The sequence below is a fragment of the Chanos chanos genome, chromosome 8 (genome assembly GCF_902362185.1).
Source record: "Chanos chanos chromosome 8, fChaCha1.1, whole genome shotgun sequence".
Lineage (NCBI taxonomy): Eukaryota > Metazoa > Chordata > Actinopteri > Gonorynchiformes > Chanidae > Chanos > Chanos chanos.
Window position 1 is genome coordinate 8,395,235 of NC_044502.1, and position 14,914 is coordinate 8,410,148.

A 14,914-nucleotide genomic window follows, 5' to 3' on the forward strand; every position below is an offset into this window, starting at 1 on the left:
TGTCTTCCCATAGGCTAAATAAGACTCTCTACTGGGTCAAAGAAGCTGCACTTCAATTCTAATGCAACATTCTCTGTTGTCATGACAATGGCTTTACCAGCGTTAGAAAAGAGACACAACAGTGCCGGTGCGTACAGCTTAATGTCATGATTGCGGCGCTGTTGGCTGTCACAATTGAAGGATGATTATCAGAGGGAGGCAGGAGAGGGAGGGAAACGCAAGTGGCGTCGGTGATAAGACCACCACTGTATCGGAATAAAAAAAAAAAAAAAAAAAGGACGCCCCGCGGTGTCCGAGACACATCTATCAACACGTAGCGTGTCCGCGCATGTTTATGAGTCTTTTCTCGTTTCTCTCGTCCTGTAGCAATTTCATTCACTTCCAAGGAGAGCCGACCCGGCTGGGGATCCAAAAAAGCAATTCTGGTTTGGCCAAAAAAATAAAACCAGCCACAGAACTACTGATAGTAAAAAAAATATGCATGAAAAACAAAAAGAGTATGCAGAGGGAACATGTCGAAAACAGAACATGTGGTAGACAGAAGAGCCAGCTAGGGGTTTACACAAAACATTCATTTATACCAATTAACCATCAAGAGAAATTTGCTACAGACTGGATGTGACTATCCACAAATTTTCCTGGCAGTGTTTTGACAAAGGTTACTAAACAGAGTGGGGACAAAAACAGCACCATGTGGCATTTGTTTCTTTCTTAAAAGAAGCGGTGCGTTGCCCTTGCACTTAATTAACGTGGAGACATTGATTAAAATCTCTGTCTTCTCTGACATGCCTCTCATACACACCGTGGGAGGGAAGTTGAAAGCATCAAAGAGATTTTGAGAGACAGTTATTACGAGTCAAATGACTCCATATGCCAGCGTCTCACAAGAACAACCAGAACAACAGGGCACAGACTGCTCTCATTTTTCTTCTTTTCAAAAATTCGACCCTGAGGACCCGCCCGTGAACGGGAACGCGCAAGCTGCTGGTGAATATTTTCGGCGATCGCAGGCGCTTTTAAGCACAAGGTAGACTTAACGCACCTTAAAAAAACTCGTATGTATGAAAACGATTCCTTCTGTTCCCTCCATCAGCAAAATCATTCCAAATCATAAAGAATCGGGAATCCGTTTTAAACATGAATCAGATGGAAAGGAAAAGTCTTTACCGTTGGCTGCGGCGAGGAAGCTTTTGTTGCTGCCTCGAGCCTTGTTGGTCAGATCTTCGGTGATGTCCATGTGAGTGTGTATCTCCTCCCTCAGCTCCTCCAGGGCAGCGTACAGGTGTTTCTCCCAGTAAGACTTATCGAGACTGTCGATCAGCTCGGCAAGCTGGACCTTCGTACTGTAGTACCAGATGGTCTTGTTTTCATGTTCCCCGTCCTCCTCCCTGCACCCAGGGCGAAGAGGCATATTGTGGTCAACTGATTTTTTTTGGTTATAACAAGCTACAGAACTGTGAACTAAGGGACTACTTTAGCATCTGTGGCTGAATTCTGAAACTCAACATCAATTCTTGAGCTTGACGTGAAGCATGGAACAAAATGCCTTCATGTATGGATAGTATTTTGCAATTTGACTGGATTTGTATGCACTAATACATCAGCTGGACATTCAACAAAATTTGCTTAAATCCATCTACTTGCTCTAAACGTACTTTTTTTTTTTTTATACACATCCGACACACTCAAAGCACCGTCTAAGATCTAAAAACACTGCAGATCTATCGATTCCAATCATTATAAACAACTTACACGATGATCCGACGATTGAGAAACCAGTACTTCCTGCGGTGTCTGTCGAAGCCGACGGGCTCCTGGCGGATGTAGGGCCGGCTCTTCTGCGTCTCCGTGACGCAGTCCGACACGCCGGGCACCCGGTGCGCCACGCACACCTCGCACTGCCACTCGTCCTCGGGCACCTCCTCCAGCGGCGGCTTGACGCACTCCAGGTGGTAGACGGCCGAGCACGTCTCGCAGCAGAGCAGGTCGCCGAGGCGATGGCACACGCGGCAGTGGTCGTCGTACTGGACCACGCCTTCCGACATCAGCTCCTCCCGTGCCAGGTTGGTTGCCAAAAACTGGTCCACGAGAAACTGCAGAACTTTCACTTTGTTCTCCAGGGGTTCGTAAGGGTAGTCCTCGTTCTCCAGGTACTGCAGCACATGGTGGTACTCTGGGTCGCTCTCACAGTACGCCCGCACCACCTCAGGCCAGGTCATTCCGTCTATGAAGTAGAGGGTGGAGTTGACAGAGTCTTTGAGGTCAGCAGGGCCAAAGGTGGTGTTGGAGGTGTCCTCCTCCCGCAGGATGGCCTTCAGCAGGGCTATGTGTGTCTCGGCGATCAACGTGCACTGTTCGACGCCCGCCAACGCCGCGCAAAAGTCCTCAAAGTGGAACGGGGAGAGACGGAGGACGGCGCTGAAGTTGCGCAGGACCTCGTAGATGGAGGCCACGGTAAGCAGCTGCGTGGCCGGGACGAGCAGGTCGTCCGAGGTTTTCGGCAGCTCCAGAGGAGGGACCTCCTTCTCCTCGAAGATGGGTGAACGTGGCCGGTGAACACGCGGCCTCCTGCGTCCTGACGGAGAAAGAAATGAAGGATGTTCAAAAAAAGAGTTCACAGTGTAGACAGCTTCCGCTGTATAACAGAACAATAACACCAAACAAAAAAAACCAAATAAACAACAACAACAAAAAACAAAAAAAACAAACAAAAAACAAAGTAGTAAAACACCAAATAAAGAAATAATGTAAACATTTCAAAGGGAATATAACTTTTCCCTCGACTGTATATATTATGTAAATGAAAGAAAACTGTAAATAATGCATTTATAAAGCTGTGTGTATTCTACATGTAATAACAGACAATAACAGCATTTGCTACTCATTCACAACAAATGTGTCTCAATCATGCTTCCTACACATGTCACAGAATTACTGCACGTCACATAACATCCATGCATGCTTTATCTGACTGCGAGTAGTTACGCGTTGCATACAAAAGTCAGCCAACATGAGTCCTTGAGGTTAGTGCTTCAAGTGAAAAACAATGGCAGATCAGTGCCTTGGGAAGCGCAGGTTAAAGTTTGGCTGCATGACACAAAGTGCTTCCTGCTGGGCCAATGAATTGCTTTCTGAATGAGTGCTTTCATAGAGAGAGGTTCCCTTATTGGTTAGAGGCAAAGCCATGAATGAGAATGTGAAGATGACCCACACATACAAAAACAGGACAAAGCTGTGAATTAAGGAGAAGACCGAAGATTACTGAGAGTAAGGATTGTACTCCTATGGTTTGACATCGTGATGAAAATCGCAATATTTAAATTTGATTTTTTTTTCTGAAATTTCAACACAATCTTAAGCTAGTGAATTTACCTTGAATAAAAAATGTATCAGGAATGAAGTGAAAGAACGTGTTTATGTCTAAAGCTGCTAAATCTTTATAAGAATGGACGAGGACGTTGCATCAATCAGACAAAGTGGTGGGGTTGACAATAAATGCCATGTCCTCTCCCTATGGCAGGAGCTTCCTTCCCACTCCTCGGGGACACACCAAGATACATCACCAGATTTGTTCCCCTGCTCCACCTGCTGTTTTCCAGTTAAACCATCAATGCTGGTCCTCTAACTAAACAAACAGCACTGTAGTTACCAGCGTACAGAATTAAATCAATGGTACGGTAAACACGACTGACAACTAATGTTTTCTCTGTAAAGGAGTCTCAGAGTAGTTTTTTTTTTTTTTTTTTTTTTAAGAACAGTGTTAAAAACTTTATGAGTCTGAATTTTAACACTTGGAACTCTAGACTTACCTGGACACTTAAGTTTTTTTTTTTTCCTGTGGTTTCTAGACTCACTCAAGCTATATTAAAGCTTCTAAACAACAGCAAAAAAGCCCTCCCTGATGGCAAAGCAAAGTCAAAGTAACTGCTTCAAAATACGCCAATGAGTTTGGCACTTCCGAGGAAATGGCAGCGTTGTACAATGTTCGACAAACAGTCTCAGATTCCCCCGAGAGAGAGAGAGATTCTCCCATGACGAATACACACCTTCTGAGTACACACCCTCACCCGACTCCTCACTTCTGTTCTGGCTTTGCGACATCATTAGGACTTGTACAGGCCGACCAAGCTAAGCTCTTTAAGAGACCCTTACGCAACTGAAGAAATAATACACTGGGTCGCCCTGGCATGCAGTGGCCACCGATACCATATCAAAGTTACTAATGTTAGAAATATTAAGAAAATAAGAGGCAGCTGGCAAAAAAAAAAAAAAATTCAACTCAATACTGTAAATGGAAAAGTGTATTACTTAAGGATTAATTTATGTAAAGAATGGGACTGTAAAACCAATTATTATCTAGTTGCACAAAAATGCCTGCCACACAGTGAAGTGAGCTGCGAAGAAAAACATGTCATGACCTTATTTAAAAACCATACCAAGCGGCACCTGTGTGACTTTATTCTAGTTCTGCTTCCAGAGAAACTCGAACCCAGTATAACCAAAAAAACAAATGCCTAAACAAAACGTAAAAGACCACATCTGGCATGCTGTACAATTCTGTTATATTAATTGGATTATGACTCCTTTGTAGTAATTGAGTGCAGACAAAATTTGCTATCATTCCCTTAGAACAGTTCAAATGATAATAAGATGCTGCTTATTATAATATCATAACACCACTTTGCTATGTATAAAATCTGTGATTTTATGATACATGTTCATTGAGTCCCTGTGCAATAATAATTTGAGCATGATCTCCAAAAAAGAAAAAACCACAAGACAAAAACTATGTAACTATGCAAGCATAAAATTTTTACTACGTGCCATGCGCAACAGGTGGAGTAGGGGCGCCGTTTTCAAAACAAAAGGCAACGCTTAATCGCGTCAATCTACCCGGCTAACTTGAAACTATCGATTAGACTAAATTATCACACGTAACATTAATGTTCTAAACCATTATTGTAAATTGAGTGGACGTCAAACATCTCATTTTAATGAATATAAATGAATGATTTTAAAGAGGAACTCCTCAAATTACTGTTATCTAGGAGTTCAATTAATCTATATACTTCGAGTAATTTCATTCATGCGACGCCCAGAGTTGCACAGCTCAACACAGCTGAGCTAGCGATGACAACACAGGAAAAGACGTAGCTGTTGTTTTAACATTTGGTCTAATTTGCAAAATCGGTTAAAATAGTAAAATATGCGTGACTAGGTGGTTTTTTGAACACACTGCATGTTTGCGAAAAGTTCAATCAGTAAAGTGGTAAACGACACAATTAAAGTTTTCGGGTTTTGCTGTAATACATTCTTTAATGCATAACAAATATTTGATCAAATTTCATTCGGGGTTTGGTGTCGATCAAGTTTGTTTACAAGAGTCCTGTCAAAGTTGGCTGTCATTTGTAAACAAACAAGGGAGATGATGCACATCGGTCCATCACTGCATCTTCGTAAACAAAGAGGCCTGTTTTTGTATACATTCTCCATTTTGAACAATGCAGCTAACTTTACACTTTATATATTAAAAGCCCAAAAAAATCTGGGGCTGTTTGATAGATATCAGCGACGGGTAATATCGACCCCAAGCATACTTAAAAGCTTCATTAGTAGAGTATTAGCACTTGGGACATACCTGGTGTGTCGCCATACGTACTGTGGCTCCGAAAACTGCTCTCCGTGCAGTAGCTGGCATCATCCTCATCTGGTATTTCTTCCATATAATCGGACCCATCATCAACTGGCTCCTCTTCTTCATCCGAAAGAGGGGGTTCACGTAAAAACTCATCTTCATCTGATCGTAAACTTACGGCATCCTCGTCATCACTCTCATGGTCATCATACACTATCTTGCTCGGTGGCCGTCTCCCCCTGCCTCCACGGCCACCTCTCGAGCCCCTGCCTCTTCCTCTACCCCTGGATGTTGTGGTTGCACCAACTTTTCTTCTGCCCCTGGAAGAGTGGTAATTTCCCCTCCTGGGAATAACCATCTCTGAATCGACAGATCCCCGTCCTCTTCCACGCATTCCCCGCCTGCCTCTGGAACCGCGGACTGGCGCTGGGGAAGCCTCCTGCATCAGTGCTTGTTTGGGCGGCCTGCCTCTTCTCCCTCTCATACTGGTAGACTAGCTTAGTTAATTGTATTATTTTTATTTTCAAGTCTTGCGCAGTCGCAGCCCTCTTAAATTCGACGAAACAGATACCCTCTTTACGCTAAACTCCCGTAAAACTGAAAGCAGCAGTCCCACAAAGCCCCGGACTCAATTAACGGGAGAAAGCTCAATCCGAATGGCCGGCGTCCCGCTTCGGATCGCCTACAGTCGCCATTTTTCTTCCCCTCTTCACCCACTGAAAACAGACAGCAGGCCCTCTATGAGGGTCACGTGACATACACTACAATAGACGCGATTTGCTATGTTAGTTCACAAAATTACAGAGCATAGTAGACACGGTTCTGTATATTTACGTTCATTCGTCACCGACAGTTGAACTGCGCTCATGCATATTGCTTTTCTACTGTATTACGTGTTTATAAACGCCTTCAGTCCCACGTTGTGGATCGAGCTCAACACAGAATGAGAGCACAAAGACAATTCACCAAAAACACTGCCTGTAAACGGTGTAAGATCTGGATCTTGAGTGTGTTAAGCACTTGCAAACGTCTCTTAGAACTACAGGAAAACAATCGATTCAAACAAGTCAGACGAAAACCAGTTATATTGATCGCTTTTTATATAAGATATGTCGACCGCAAACTCTGAAAAATGCATTCACTGGAAAACAAGTTACCTTAATTTTTAATACAAAATAAACGCTGTTTTACTCCGTGACTTCTGTGCTTCCGTGCGGATAATCATTACACATTAATGCGTTCACATTTACCGCGAGTGAAAAAAAGTAACCGTGGTATATGGTCTACATCGTTTTCATGCTCATCAAACCATTCACTGACCACTCGTGTTCTATGAGTAGGAGCACTGTCAATCTACAAGAGACCGTAAATACTGTTTCACCACCGTTACATTCACGTTTACCTTGACGTCTAAGAAGTTGTGACATTTCGGGTAAACGGATTCGACAACAGGGCAACCAGAGCTCTTCACTATGGAAAGCAGGTAATCGGGCCTGCAGGTTTCTTTTTACGTGCGCCCACACATGCATTTATAAACCCAGTTGCTAGCAGGGGTGCCTGTCTGTATGGCTCTGTCCCTGTGTTTAGTAGACCCCTGTGTGTGTGTTCCTCTCACCACTTCAGTAACACACGTGCATTTTTGTCATAATAATAAACTTGTGCACAGGAGGCTGACCATAATATCTATGCCAGTGAGGTTCTCGTTAGACTAATCTTGATTTAACTACCTACTTACGTCAGACATGGATATGTGCAGCCAGATGACTCAGAGTTGCTCATCTGCTTTGCACCTCTGACCAATGCACGGACATTACGGTCGTGAAGTATGGTGTTGACCACAGTGTTTAATTATGTTTGTACCAGCAACGGTTTGACCACCGTGTCGCGTACATCAGGAAGGTGAGCAGTTTATGTTGCTGAAGCGCATACGTGCTCACACGTCCTATAGTCCACGAGAGCCTAAAAGGCGACCGGATTTACCCAGCGATAACATGCATGGACCTAGGCATAATGGGTTGATAGAATAATGGCAAGGGAAGAACCACGTTTGTGAAAGCACCTGCTGTCGGTGAATTATGTGTCACTGAAAAGTCAGTTGGGTAAATACCAGTTGTTGCTAGATGTATTAAATAGGATAGCCCCTTAGGTATTATGAACCAAAAGTTCTAAATACAAACTGCGCATAAATACAAATGAGGATGCGATGGATGGGACGATCTGTTTCTGCGTTTTCATACACGAGTTGTCGTGGCCGAGTGGTTAAGGCGATGGACTAGAAATCCATTGGGGTCTCCCCGCGCAGGTTCGAATCCTGCCGACAACGTCGCTTTTAACTAAGTAAACGTGGGACTATTGCCTAACTAAAGCATCAATCGTTTGCATCAAAGGAATTCACAGCCAAATGCCAGATATTAGCAATCATTGGTGTGATGTCTCATGTAGTTCTCTTGAGTATTCCCACAACTACATGGAGTACTTGATAGTGTATGTATATAAATATGACAATTTCCAAAGTAACTGTTTTCAGTATAACAGTAATAATACTGTTTCTAAATATTTTAGCTTCCACAGTATTTTAGAAATTCTTGGTTCACTTCTCTGTCTCCTCAGTAGTGCATTATAAATTGTGCACCTCTGCAGTAGCATATGTACTTTACATCAAAACAAAAGATTTCTTTAAATTTTGATTTACATTTTACTTGTATTTTGGTAATATGGGTGCAAGTTTTAAAATCTTCCCCAATCAAAACATTAATCAACTAACCTTACAAGAGTGCATACTGATGCTGTAACACATGGTGCACATTTAGTAAAAAGAAAGAATATTTAATAAAACAATTTCAAACACTTTTCTACAATCCATAGTATGGATAAGAGGACAACTGATACTTAATATTATTAGTTGGTTTAAAGACAAATTGTACATGTGTGCCCTAACAGAGAGGTTACATACCCAAATGTATGCACTCTTATAATATACTTTTCAAACAAATCAAATGAGAATTTTGTACTAAAATCATGTTTTTTCCAGTAGTTTTGACTGAATACCATGACAAATATGGCATGCATACAATTTAAAAACTATTTTGGTTTTAAGACATCTTGGGAATTCACTTCTTGGGAGTTATAGATATTTTATGAAATTACAGTCACTGTTTGTGCTAACAGTAACTCAGGGGTAAGCACAAACAAAGTCATTAATTACAGGACATTTTCTGGACCTTTTTTAAAATGCTGAGACAGATTAATTAGCATCAAGAGGTGGAGAATGGAAGGAGAATTTATTTTAAAAAAATCTGTCTAAATGAGCTCAATCACTTCAATGGAATACTGCCCAATGTCCTTCGACTCTTCAGTTTTCTGGAGTGCCTGAAGACTTCCCTCGATTTTTCCCAGTTCAGAATAAAGTTTCATCTGAAACAGAGAATATTATTCCTAAACACAAACTATAATGATGGGCAGGGAGAGGCATAAACTCTTTCAGAACTGGTGGTGGGGCAAACTGGTGTGTCAGCTGCAAACTGTAAGCAGATAAGGGTGTAAATTGACAGGGTTACCCTGCAGGGGTTGCTTCTATTTGATCATCCCCTCCCCCCTTAATATCAACAAAATATACAACCCACAAAAGGTCTTCATCTGAATCCTGGATGAAAAGATAACACACTGATGTCGCAATATAAGAAATAAGCAAACTGCACAGCTGTTAGTCACATTAATCTACTGACACAATTATCAGCAAACCATTACCTGTGCTTTCACAAACTTCTGAAGAGCAATTAGCAAATTTGTAGCCTCTGGAGCCATTACCAAGACTGTGAAGTGAGCATCCAGTAATAAGCAAACCCAATCCATGATCTGTAACAGGTGAAAAGAATATTACGACTCACAGCCTAGCAAATCCCAAAGACAACGGATGTTTAAAAAAAAAAAAAAAAAAGATAACACAGGAAGCGCTCGGTGACAAACCTGTGCCAGTGTTGGTGATCTTAGAGCAGGTATCTGTGAGGTGACATCCTGCGAATATCTCACATACAAGAACTGAAGGTACTGCAAAAAGAGCTGGTAAAAGGGGACAGAAAAAGGTTGGACAAGCTGGTTAATCTCTCGCTGGCTCCAACTAAATAAATAACCAGTGAGGCTGACCTCTGGGTTGACCTTTCTTCATGCAGACTGAAAATTGGCACGAATAGGGCACTTACTATAACTTGCGAGACAGTGAGGTCTTTCAAGTGTGGAACCAAGAAACTGTCACTGTAGGGGGTCTGGAGAACTTCATTACTGGTAATGACAGTTAAAGAATCTCAAAGCTATTTAACACCACAAAGAAGTTAAAGTTTTAACAAACCAAAAAACAAACACGTCAAGTTGACTGCTAATGAATGAACTGTTTAACAAGGATACATTAACACAGCTTTGTGGAGTCCAACAGGGCAGGACTGGCCCAAGTCAAGGGAATTCTCCTTAGGTTTGTCAGGAGGAGATGTGGGCACTTCACAGTTGTCTTCGTGTCCAGTTGGGGGACAGTCTCCGTTCTGCCGCTGAGTCTCCTCCTCTGGCTCAGGTTCCACCGTCTGCAACAGAGACTCCATAAAAAACACGCTGTCTGGTTCCAGTGTGATGGCCTCGAACTCAGCATCTGGAGCACTGTGCAGAGACATACGCAAAAGAAAAGTCCCAAGCTGAGTATGATGCATCAGGTCAGGCCTGAGTAAGTGATGAGAGGAAACAGTAACTGTTGGTGTTAGTAGAGTGTCAGTAGATAAAGGGTTTCCTCTCTCAGGTGCGTTAGATAAAGTACCTGATGATTGTCTTGAGACAAGCACAGGTAACGGCCTCTGGAATGTCGGGGAAAAGCTGCAGACAGGACTGGCACAAGGAGTAGTCTTTTTTCTCTAGAGTCAGCATGAGGAGATCGGGACAGGTGCTGCCAAAACGAGACAAAAAGATTACACGTTTCCTTTTTCTCTGAATCTCGTTTTCCTGAGTATCCGGTAAACTGACTACCTGGGACCAAAGAAAACTGAAGGAAAATAGTTTCGTCAATGTGGTAAAGTGAAAAATGAAATGAATCTGAGCTCATATACAAAGCTAATGCAAACAGTGGAGATCACACACACCTATAACAAAGACACCGTGTAAATACGAGCTCCATTAGGGCCTTTTGGGGGTAGAAGGTTGGCTCGGCCTGGGATCGCGTCACCAGCTCAGAGGCCAAACAGCCTGCAGCTAGCTGAAGTTCTGGCTGCCCGGTCTTAGTGAGAAAAGTCTCCAATTCTTTCTGTATGTCCTTCTCAGAGGCAGTCTGGAGATACGATACATAAGCGTATTAATACAGAGTACGCATCCGCAAGGTCAGATAAGAACACAGGAAGATTCGGTTGATGATCAGTTCAAAAGATTCAAAGATAAATGTGATTGAAGTGGTGAAAAAAAACGGAAGTGGTGTACAGTTATCTAGGTACTTCCACATTTCTTGTAAAAGGTGATGTCAGTTTCAGAAAAACTGCATTAAGATTTGCTTATATGCAGTTTGTCAACTACCTTGATGTGCTCTAACAACTGGTCGACTGTCAAAGAAGAAGAAACGGACTTGCTCTTCTGGCCTGATTTCTGTGGACAAAAACAAACACGGCAACACAACAGTTCCAGTCAGCACCGGAGCATGGTACCAGGAACCAGAACTCAAACACATTAACCAAACCTTAACTTCACCAAATTTGATTCGCTTATGATACACTCCACAGTTAACAGCTGATTTAAAATCTTACAGTGATCTCACAAAATCTTGGGTTTTGGTAATGATCTTACAGTCCTGCGTGTCTCCACTCCCCAGACCATTCCTTGTGACTGGGATCCATCACCTTGGGGCACGGCATTCCACGAAAGAACAGGTGCAGAGCACTTTGACTCTAAAAGAAAAAGAAAAAGAAAAGGCGTACCATAATTACAAATTTTTCCAATAATATCAGACAACTTAGTTCAAATCACATTTAAAGTGGGTAAAATTCCATGAACGACTGTCATTTTGCAAAAAAAAAAAAGTGAAAGGGGGAAGGCACTTACCACTGGTACCTGACTGTTTGAGCTTTCCCAGGGCTGCAGCCAGGGATGATTTCTGACACTCAAAAGGAATGACGGACAAAACTTTCCCATGAGGGACGTAGAGCTTCCCAGAGTAACACCACAGCTGCGAGGACAGAGGGAAAACACCGTTATTCTAATCGGAGGAGCACAAGCGAAACACTTGAATGATTTCAACCGGACAACTGGACAGACTATCAAATTCAGCAACGCCACAGAATTAAACCATCCACACCTGGCCGTATATTCTGCCTGCCATCTCCTTGCCAGCTTGGAGAGTCTGGAAATTAGTATTCCAGATACATAGATAATCTGTTGAGGAAAGGGAAAGGAAAACATATTAATATATTTGATTAAGCACAACTGGATCCCGCATTTACTTCAAAGCATATTAACCAGGGCTGTGGAGTCGCTACACAAAACCTTCGACTCCGACTCCGACTCCTCAATTTATGGTAGCACCGATTCCGACTCCACTAACGCAAATTTGCTTCTGACTCTGACTTCGACTCCACGACCCCAACTCCGACTCCACAGCCCTGATATTAACTATTTAAAATGAAGACCTTGAAGTAGCATGCCCCAGAGCAATAACATGAAAGCACTTGGTAGCCAAAGTACCTTTTCCTGCTCCAGCAGAGGGGTGAGGTACACCCACCACTGCTATGTAGGCCTCATCCAAGGGGACAGCAGAGGCAGAGACCAGCTCCCCCTCCCCTATGGGAAGCTTTAGCAGCAGTGATCTGGGTAAAGACCGCACCTCTTCCACTGCTGTATCCCGCACCTGTACCAGGCTCTGGTAAACACAGCCATCTGGGTCTGAGAGAGAGAGAGAGAGAATTCATTTTAATGTCACAGTATAAAGCAACATGAGCACGGTATTTTTCAGTAACTGAGCAAATAGATAGAGAGCGCATTAGAGAAGAGCATGTATGTGTGAGACAGAGATGGACTTACACAGATAGAGGAGACTGATGCATCCATCTTTAAGCGTTGCAGAAAAACTTAAAGGTGTTACTGACGTCTCTGAGTCCAGTCTGTACTTCATTAGACAGTTCGGCTTGAATTTTTGCATATACAACAAATGCTCCCCTTTCTGAAAGTGCAAAAGGTACATCAACATGAATCGACAAAGCTTGAAAATACTGATGGACTTTAGTGATTTACTGAAGTAAAACTAACATTAAAAAAAAGGAACATTTTCACACCTATAATCATGAATTTGTTCATTTGTACCTGTTCTGTGATAAAAAGGACAAACTGTTGATTGTCAGCCGTGACGACGGTGCTCCACCTTGGAAACAGAATGCAGCATCGAGAGATGAAAACGTGCATTTCATGATAATAAATGTGTACAGCTATTTTGGCTTAGTATTCATAGTAAACGTCATGAAGCACCGCATAAATATTCTTCTCTTAATAAACCAGAACCGTGGATAAGGGTAAATCACTATCACAGAAGGGGAGCCCAGGATTTGCTCATACCTAATAACCTCCTCCTCTGCCAGTACATCTTCTATGAACTGTTGGGGAGCAGCCAGGAGAGAGTCTAATAGCCTGACTGCCCCCCTGCAAAACAGCACCACCGGCTCACTGTTAGGAGCCGAGTGGACTCTGTATACATCAGCTGATACCTGTTTAAAAGAGAGACCAATGAAAAGTAACCCCAGGCCATGAATAAGACATGACACAAAAGGAACCAAAGACAGATGTAAAGGACTCTTAAGTCAGTACTAATCACAAAAGGACTTAAGTCAGTACTAATCACAAAAGGACTTAAGTCAGTACTAATCAAATACGCTAGAGCTGAAACTCCAAGTGCTCCTACAGTAACTGCATGGGAACTTACTGTTGCTTTGAATGATTTGTCAAAACTGATGTCATCATCTTTCCAAACTCGTATGATCTGAAAATGGTAAAGACGAAACAAAGCTGAAATCCCTCGCGCTCCGTTAACTTAAATTAACATTAACATTTACAGAATATTTAAATTTGAAAATTTTCCATTCTTCTACAAACATCCAATGCCTTGTTCATTACCTTGCTGTCTACGACAGCCACATATTCCTGTGTCTGGGTGTTATAAACGGCTGGGCAAGTCAGAGTTTGTCCTTGTTTTACCGTCCAGCTTCCCAAAGGCTTCTGATCAGACACCTGAAACAAACGGACAGTCTTACATTTACTCTTGGGCAACGAAAGATTACGCCTGTGAAATAGCGTAAGTATCCTAAAATCTTCTGCCCTCTGGCCCGCTACCGTTTCGCTACACAGCATTTACTCCAGAGGCGAGTTGTTCACACTTCGTGCTCAGACCAGTACTGCAGTACATATAGTTCAGCTTGGCCAGCTTATTTACACTGACCTAAAAATTAATCATATAAATAAACAAATAAATAAAAAAGGCCACCAAGCAGATTGTCCATGCCTGTGTTTAAGCTCAAGCCACAGCAAAGCGTGCTACGCGTTTCTCCTAACATCAGGTACGTTATCGCCTTAATGTTACCTTATACACCGTGACGGATCTGTTTGAGTCGGTAACCACGACATGATCGTCGTCTCTGTCTGATTCGAGCCCCTGAATTACAGATTCTGGGGAATTTTGCGCTACTGCCAGCCCGCACAGCGTGTACCCCTCGTACAGCGCTGCCATGTTTGATGTAGAAAGCTTTAATCTGTACTATCGCGAGAGCTACTTGACACCACCACCGATATTTCAGTCTACCTCCACAGAGGCAAGTAGCTGAGGTAAGTGTTGACACTGCCTCTTCGTGGCTTGGAATAGAACTTAAAAAAGAACAATTAGTCCGTGTCGTCCAACATCCCTTGCAGTAGGTTGCTTTGGGCAATGCTGAATACTATTTAGTTTATTTGCTGTTGTCTGTCAAGCTGAATGTTCATAAATGTGATCACGGTTTGGTTTATAGTTTTTAAAAATTAAACTGTGAGCTAATTCTCAAATATTTTACAGCTGAGAGAAAACAGGACTCAGAGTGGTCTCAGAATGATCAACCTCTTGACATAATGATTTAAACTTATTACGGTAAATCTTTATATTCTATCGTTTTTTTTTTTTTCACAGATGCCCCCCCCCCCCCCCCCCCCCAACACACACACACGCGCACGCACACACACGCGCACGCACACACACGCACACACACACACACGCACGCACGCACGCAAACCTTCTTTCTCTCCCAA

The 14,914-nt window shown here is 42.7% G+C and overlaps 2 protein-coding genes and 1 non-coding gene across 3 annotated transcripts in view; 1 reads left to right on the forward strand and 2 right to left on the reverse strand.

Moving 5' to 3' along the window:
- LOC115818510 (nucleosome-remodeling factor subunit BPTF-like) overlaps positions 1-6,119 on the reverse strand; it is a 33,584-nt gene extending 27,465 nt beyond the window's left edge. The window contains exons 1-3 of the mRNA XM_030781890.1: positions 5,639-6,119; positions 1,753-2,575; positions 1,168-1,388 (exon numbers count right to left, since the gene is read on the reverse strand). Of these exons, the coding sequence (XP_030637750.1) occupies positions 1,168-1,388; positions 1,753-2,575; positions 5,639-6,119 (1,525 nt within the window). The remainder of the gene's footprint in view (positions 1-1,167; positions 1,389-1,752; positions 2,576-5,638) is intronic.
- Positions 6,120-7,876: 1,757 nt separating this feature from the next.
- trnas-aga (transfer RNA serine (anticodon AGA)) lies at positions 7,877-7,958 on the forward strand. The gene has a single exon. It is a non-coding gene; the product is annotated as a tRNA-Ser (tRNA).
- A 570-nt stretch (positions 7,959-8,528) lies between these two features.
- On the reverse strand, positions 8,529-14,366 carry nol11 (nucleolar protein 11). The gene is made up of 18 exons (XM_030781885.1): positions 14,220-14,366; positions 13,757-13,870; positions 13,566-13,622; positions 13,202-13,350; positions 12,953-13,010; positions 12,674-12,812; positions 12,338-12,535; positions 11,952-12,028; positions 11,699-11,822; positions 11,444-11,544; positions 11,177-11,245; positions 10,753-10,937; positions 10,434-10,559; positions 10,037-10,279; positions 9,835-9,913; positions 9,602-9,694; positions 9,383-9,490; positions 8,529-9,049 (listed from the first exon to the last, which is right to left on the reverse strand). The coding sequence occupies exons 1-18, from the start codon at positions 14,364-14,366 to the stop codon at positions 8,936-8,938; spliced, it is 2,181 nt and encodes a 726-aa protein (XP_030637745.1). The 3' UTR covers positions 8,529-8,935.
- Positions 14,367-14,914: the final 548 nt, after the last annotated feature.